This window comes from Colobus angolensis, unplaced genomic scaffold (assembly GCF_000951035.1).
Source record: "Colobus angolensis palliatus isolate OR3802 unplaced genomic scaffold, Cang.pa_1.0 Scaffold14, whole genome shotgun sequence".
NCBI classification, from domain to species: Eukaryota; Metazoa; Chordata; class Mammalia; order Primates; family Cercopithecidae; genus Colobus; species Colobus angolensis.
Genome location: NW_012114488.1, coordinates 4,938,011 through 4,945,738, shown reverse-complemented (window position 1 = coordinate 4,945,738; position 7,728 = coordinate 4,938,011). Strand labels below are relative to the sequence as shown.

Here is a 7,728-nt window from a genome sequence, read left to right as displayed (position 1 = left end):
GATTCATTTTTCTCAGTGTCATTTGGGGAAGATGAAATTTATATCATATAAGTAAACTGCATTATATTTTTACATATTGTAAAATAAAGATGGTACTGGGAAACAATCTGGGTAGTGTGCAATTAAGGGGCCACTGAATTTTTTTTTTTTTAATGCTTTTTTGTGTTTGAACGAGGAAAATGAGGACATTCGGGGCCATTCTTCTAAGCCTTCACCATAGGCTTGATCTCTCTGAGGCAGGGATCTTCTGTTAGGTTCACAAATCTGAAACAGCTAGTCAAATAACTTAAAGCAATTATTTGGTGTTGAATAGGAAAACCATCGCTATCACTATTTTGTCTACTGTACTGAATAGATTTGTTATATCATCTGGTTACAGTCTAAAGCTCTCAAGCTTGTAAGTTACTTTTGAATTGTGTCTATACTTTTCAGAATACATTTGAATTAAACATGTGACAGCCCCTCACTGGAATTGGTTTTTACATTTTTTTCATCTTTTCTCCTGTTATGACATATAATTTAAATTTTCAGTTTTCTCTTTTGCCTTCTGTAATATTTGTACTTGAAATTAGAACATGTCGGAATAGAAAGGAACCCCAAGAGACTATTTTATTCAATACTTTTGCTGTAAAGTTGAGTAAACTGAAGCCTGGAGAGATTCTCAAACTGCCTAAAACAGCTCAATTGATTAGAAGACAGCTGAGATTAGAAACAGGGCCAGTTCCTAATGAAAAGAATTATTCCCATTTGACTTAGAAAGTTTCTAATGATTTTAATAGAAGGATGATTAGAACTTGAATATGTCTTAAATTACTACATAATGTTTTCCTTAAAAGTCCATAATATAGTGATTAGCACACATAATTTCTCAACATTTCTTGTATTATACTTTATTTTGCAAAGACCAATGTGAGATTTCTTAAATTCTCGTATTTTAATATAAAATCTTGTGTTATCAGATAACTTTGTAAGCAATTGTATATCATAATTCTTATTTCAATATTGATTTTAAAAGTTATATAATAACACCCAAATATAAGTCACATTTTATTTTAAAAATAATAAAAGTAAATTAGCCTTTGAACCCTTTTGCTGAGTACAGTGGACATGAGCTTTTTCAGTTATTTGATATGCTAGGTTATGCAAACAATATAATTCTGGTCAAATGTTTCACTTTTCTTCTTGCATTGCCAATATTTCTACTTTCACTAACCACATCTTTTGCAACAAGTTTTAATCTCTCAGTTCACTCTGAACTGTAGAGACCTGAACTCCAAAGATTCTACAGCCGTTAATCCCCAAAAGGAAGTTTCAACACAACTGTTGATAGTGTGCATGCGGGAGAAAAAAGTTGATTGACATGTGAAAGTTCAGGACTTACCTTACAGTAATTAAGTCATCTTCCCATAATAGGAAATATTTAATACAGTTTTACATTCTTTGACTCTGTAAGTTTCAAGAATTTGAGTTAAGGGGTGTTGTGATAAATGAATCTTCAATATTCTGGAGTTGTTTACTAAGAGGTCATATACAAAAATAAGCATTGGAAAATGAAAAGAACTAGAATTTTTGAGGTCAGTGTAGTTTAAGAATCTAATAAAAGTAAATACATGTTAACAGCTGAATAGAAATGGGAGTAAATTCCCTAAAATATGAATCTAGTGAAGTAAACACATTTTCAATGTTTATTAGCATTTGTTATTTTTACTGTTTAGTCAAGAAATTTTAAGTTAACTTCTAACTTCTTTAAATCTTAACATCCAGTAAAAAAAAAAAAAGAATAATTCTGAAGATGATACCCCAATGGAAAGTGAATTTATTCTCAGCATTATGCATCATATTATTATTATTTATTTAGAGGATGTCTGAATTTTAGCAGTCAGAATCAAGTGTAAAGTGAGTGGAGCAAACAAAAATTACACTATTAAAACCTAGGTATAAAGGATAGCATGTGAGTTTTTAAAAAATGATCTGTGGATTTAATACCATCAATATGTCCTCCTTAATCCTATCTTACATTGCAATAAATTAGATGTTTTGTTAAAAGCAAATACGTCACATGCAGTAGCCATGTAAATACTATATAAGGCAATCCAGATCTGACAAATGACATTATAATGGCATTTTGTTAATTCTGTAAAGAATATATTGCTGAGTGCTTTCAAAATTACCTAATGTACAAAATTCTAGACTTAGTAGACAAAGAGTAACAACACACTGAAATTAAAGAAACAAAAATAAAACTCAGGGAGAGATTCTGTATTGTTTTGTTTTGTTCTGTTTTGTTAAAAACCATGTATTGAATTTAATTTTCAGTAAAGCAAGCATTACATAATGCTTTAAAATTTTAAAAGTTGGGGATAAAAGTTTACATCCAAAAAGATGAATGGAAAATTGTGCTTTCAGACTGTAGAATAAGTTTTCTTACAGGGTTAACCATTTCATCTTGCCATTGGATACTGGGAATTTCATTTATGTAATGTGTATATGTGCAGTTCATATCCAGTTCCTGCAAAAATCTAAAACTGTGTGCTTCACTTCGCGTAGCAAAGGCACCTATGTTATTCTCCCTTTTGAGCAAAAGTCTTGATCCAGTTTTCCTGCTGACGACGCTTTTTCCTCTACTGTGTCAATCACACCTTCTGTGTTGAGCAGTACAGTAAATCACAAGAGAAGGTGGTGGCGAATCCCTGCTCACACTGGAAGTGGCTCTGTGGACCATTCAAAGAAGCTCTGGACTGATCACAAGGGAAACCGAGCAGAACTGTGAAGCAGACGGACAGGAACAAAAGGCTATTCTGGTGTGAGGAGAAATCAGTCACTTCAGCTCCACAAGCAGATGTTGCTACTGGACTGACAAGTGGAACCTACTCCTGCTGGAGAAAGGTACAGTTTGCCATTGGGGCAGACGCATAGTTCATACACTGTCTGCCGAGAACTTGAGGAGCTGGGTGAAGAAGATGAGAAGGAGCCAGTTGGTAGATTTCCCAGTCTGATTGTCTCTGCATTTAAAAATATCTATGGGAAAAAAGAAATTGCATTTTAATTGATTTTAGAAATCGAAATTCCTCAGAGCATCGAGTAATCTACATCCCTCCTCAACATGGTCTAACAAGGAAGTCGACACAACAAACAGTTCTATGGTTTAGCCGCTATGCTTTGTTGAACAATCAAATTACATTCCTACAGTATAGCCCGAAAGATCTGCAGCTATCTTCTCCTTTGGGAGACAGTGCATTCTGAGAGAAAGCCTTCAATCTGAAAAGCAATATCATACAATAAGCTTAAGGGGTCAACCCAGTTACTTAAACACCACAGAAAATTAATTATTTTAACAGAGTCCCTCAATTTAATTTCTTAAGCATGCCTGGTGTACAGAATATGCAAAGAAATAAGGATGTCAGTGGATATGACAGTACTGAACAGGGGGCAATTAATTTTTAAAAACCTCATTTTATTTTATTGGACTATATTCCCATTTATTTATATCATCTTTTCTTTTCTGAAAACTTTAAGTTCTGGGGTACCTGTGCAGAACGTGCAGGTTTTTACATAGGTATACATATGCCATGGTGGTTTGCTGCACCCATCAACCTGTCATCTACATTAGGTATTTCTCCTAATGCTATCCCTTCCCTAACCCCTCACCCCCTGACAGGCCCTGGTGTGTGATGTTCCCCTCCCTGTGTCCACGTGTTCTCTTTGTTCAACTCCCACTTATGAGTGAGAACATGCGGTGTTTGGTTTTCTGTTCTTGTGTTAGTTTGCTGAGAATGATGGTTTCCAGCTTCATCTATGTTCCTGCAAAGGACATGAACTCATCCTTTTTTATGACTGTATAGTATTCCATGGTGTATATGTGCTACATTTTCTTTATCTAGTCTATCACAGATGGACATTTGGGTTGGTTCCAAGTCCCTGTTATTGTGAATAGTGCCACAATAAACTTACATGTGCATGTGTCTTAATAGTAGAATGATTTATAATCCTCTGGGTATATACCCAGTAATGGGATTGCTGGGGCAAATGGTAATTCTAGTTCTAGATCCTTGAGGAATCCCTACACTGACTTCTGCAGTGGTTTAACCAATTTACACTAGCACCAACAGTGTAAAAGCATTCCTGTTTCTCCACATCCTCTGTGGCATCTGTTGTTTCCTGACTTTTGAATGACTGCCATTCTAACTTGCCTCAGATAGTATCTCATTGTGGTTTTGATTTGCGTTTCTCTAATGACCAGTGATGGAGAGCATTTTTGCATGTGTCTGTTGGCTGCATAAATACCTTCTTTTGAGACGTGTCTGTTCATATTCTTCGCCCACTTTTTGATGGAGTTGTTTGCTTTTTCCTGTAAATTTAAGTTCTTCATAGGTTCTGGATATTAGCACTTTGTCAGATGGGTAGAATGAAAAAATTTTCTCCCATTCTGTAGGTTGCCTGTTCACTCTGATGACAGTTTCTTTTGCTGTGCAGAAGGTTTTTAGTTTAATTAGATCCCATTTGTCTATTTTGGCTTTTGTTGCCATTGCTTTTGGTGTGTTAGTCATGAAGTCTCTGCCCATGCCTATGTCCCAAATGATTGACTAAGTTTTCTTCTAGGGTTTTTATGGTTTTAGGTCTTACATTTAAGTCTTTAATCCGTCTTGAGTTAATTTTTGTATAAGGTATAAGGAAGAGACCCAGGATCAGCTTTTTCCATATGGCTAGGCAGTTTTCCCAATATCATTTATTAAATAGGGAATCCTTTTCCCACTGCTTGTTTTTGTCAGGTTTGTCAAAGATAAGGTGGTTGTATGGTTGTAGATCTGTGGTGTTACTTATGAGACCTCTGTTCTGTTCCATTGGTCTGTAGATCAGTTTTGGTACCAGTACCATGCTGTTTTGGTTCCTGTAGCCTTGTATTATAGTTGGAAGTCAGGTAGCATGATGCCTCCAGCTTTGTTCTTTTTGCTTAGGATTGTCTTCCTTATGTGGGCTCTTTTTTGGTTCCACATGAAATTTAAAGTAGCTTTTTATAATTCTGTGAAGAATGTCGATGGTAGCTTGATAGGAATAGCCCTGAATCTATAAATTACTTTAGGGAGTATGGCCATTTTCACAATATTTTTTAATACTCATAAAAGTGTGTGGACTCAATCCAAAAGATATACTAAGTAGCTGATATGGTTTGGCTGTGTCCCCGCCCAAACCTCATCTTGAATTTTAACTCCCATAATTCCCATGTATTGTGGGAGGGATCCAGTGCGAAATAATTAAATCATGGGGGCAGTTTCCCCCATACTGTTCTGAGGGTAGTGAACAAGTCTGACAAGATCTGATGGTTTTAAAAGGGGAAACCCCTTTCACTTGGTTCTCTCATTCTCTCTCGCCTGCCGCCATGTTAGATGTGCCTTTTGCCTTCTGCCATGATTGTGAGGCCTCCCCAGCCTCGTGGAAGTGTGAATACATTAAACATCTTTTTCTTTATAAATTACCCAGTTTCGGGTATGTCTTTGTCAGCAATGTAAAAACGAGCTAATACAGTAGCTAATCAGCACAATGAACAATATATAAGTATTGTCTGTAATTAGATTTGAAGTCTCCATGAAACATATTACCTATGTTCAATACCTTCTTTGCTAAATCTTCTCACTTGAAAAATACTTTATTCTAAATCATGGACTCACCACTTTGAGGGACAGTGATCGTATGGCTCTGACATGCATGGAGAAAGTTCCAGAAAACAACAACAACCACCAAAAAAAAAAAAAAAACAGATCTTGAACTTGACAAAGAGACAACTCTGTCCAGCTGTTTCTTGTTTCCATTGTTATATAGCTAATGATTGCCTGAAGGGTATCCCTAAATTGACAGGAGTAGGAGAGAATATTCAGCTTTCTCTATCTTTGCCCTCCCTCATCTAAATTCCATTTGTTTTGTACTAGGATTCCTGTAATAGTCTCCTACCTGGCCTCCCGGTGGCCCATTTTTGTCCTCCTATCATTGATTTTACACATTCCTAGAGTGAACTTTTAAGAAATGCAAATCAAATCTTGCTACACTTCTCAAAACACTCTGATGTCATCCCCCACACTTCAATTGGCTCCTGATATCTTTCCATGGCCCAAAGGCCCTACGTACATGATCTGATCTCTCTCTCTAACATCATATCCTGTAATTCTTCCTCTTGCTCCAGCTCTTTCATTTTTTCAAAAATGGCAAAAACACTATGGCCTCACAGCATTTTTTACTATTTCCTCAAACTGAAATACGTTTCTCCGGAGACTTAGTGAGTAGGGGGAGATATTAACTGAGTGGTTGTGAAATATGGATGGGAGGGAGATTTCCACTTTTTTGATGCTTTTAAATTTCTGAACTATAAGACTGTATTGCACACTACAATTAAGCCAGAAAAAGGATTCATTACCATAAGTATATATATTTTAGGTTAATTTGGGTGCAAACAAATTTGCTCCAATTCTCCCAAAGTTCACCGCCTTGGAAATAACTTTTCTAAACACTCTACTTTCTTCTCTCATTAACAGGTATACTTTTCTCTATAGTAAAAATCCATTTGTAATGTTACGTTACATTTGTATTCATTCATTGTTTGTTTCTTCTCCTTACAATAAGATCCATGAGGCTACAGCCTGTATTTGGTTCATCCATATAGTATAGGGCATGGAATTGTAAAGTGCATGAATTACATGATGCTTTTTCTTCACCTTGAACACATCTTTCCCCTCTAGGTTACCAATACACCCTCCAACAAAGCCCAGTTCATCTCTTTTCTCCTCCATATACCTTTCCCTGATGCCCCAAGATAGAAAACCCCTTTTTTCAAAAAGATTTTTTAAGTTATACTTTAAGTTCTGGGGTACATGCGCAGAACATGCAGGTTTGCTACAATCATCTGCCATGGTAGTTTGCTGCCCCCATCAACCCATCCTCTACATTAGGTATTTGTCCTAATGCTATCCCTCCCCTACATGCCCTATGCCAGAGAGGACCCAAATGTGATGTTCCCCTCCCTGTGTCCATGTATTCTCATTGTTTGACTCCCACTTAGGAGAATATGCAGTGTTTGGTTTTCTGTTCTTGTGCTAGTTTGCTGAGAATGATGGTTTTCAGCATCATCCATATCCCTGCAAAGGAGATGAATTCATCCTTTTTATGGCTGTGCAGTATTCCATGGTGTATATGTGCCACATTTTCTTTATCCAGTCTATCATTGATGGACATTTGGGTTGGTTCCAAGTTCCTGCTGTTGTGAACACTGCTGCAATAAATATATGTATGCATGTGTCTTTATAGTAGAATGATTTATAATCCTTTGGGTATATACCCAGTAATGGGATGGCTGGGTCATATGGTATTTCTAGTTCTAGATCCTTGAGAAATCGCCATACTGTTTTCCACAATGGTTGAACTAGTTTACAATCCCACCAACAATGTAAAAGTGTTCCTGTTTCTCCACATCCTCTCCAGCACCTGTTGTTTCCTGACTTTTTAATGATCACCATTCTAACTGGCCTGAGATGATGTGTCATTGTGGTTTTGATTGGTATTTCTCTAATGACCAATGATGAAGAGTTTTTTCATGTGTTTGTTGGCTGCATAAATATCTTCTTCTTTTTATTATTATACTTTAAGTTCTAGGGTACATGTGCACAACATGCAGGTTTGTTACATATGTATACTTGTGCTATGTTGGTGTGCTGCACCCATCAACTCGTCACTTACATCAGG

The 7,728-nt window shown here is 36.4% G+C and overlaps 1 protein-coding gene across 2 annotated transcripts in view; it reads right to left on the bottom strand.

Annotated features, from left to right (window-relative positions):
* Positions 1-2,244: 2,244 nt before the first annotated feature.
* SGCZ (sarcoglycan, zeta) overlaps positions 2,245-7,728 on the bottom strand; it is a 1,174,808-nt gene continuing 1,169,324 nt past the window's right edge. Inside the window, exon 8 of one of the 2 annotated variants that reach the window (XM_011934897.1) lies at positions 2,245-3,018. In XM_011934897.1, coding sequence (XP_011790287.1) covers positions 2,824-3,018 — 195 coding nt within the window. In that variant the 3' untranslated portion in view covers positions 2,245-2,823. The remainder of the gene's footprint in view (positions 3,019-7,728) is intronic. The other variant, XM_011934898.1, reaches the window with a different exon arrangement.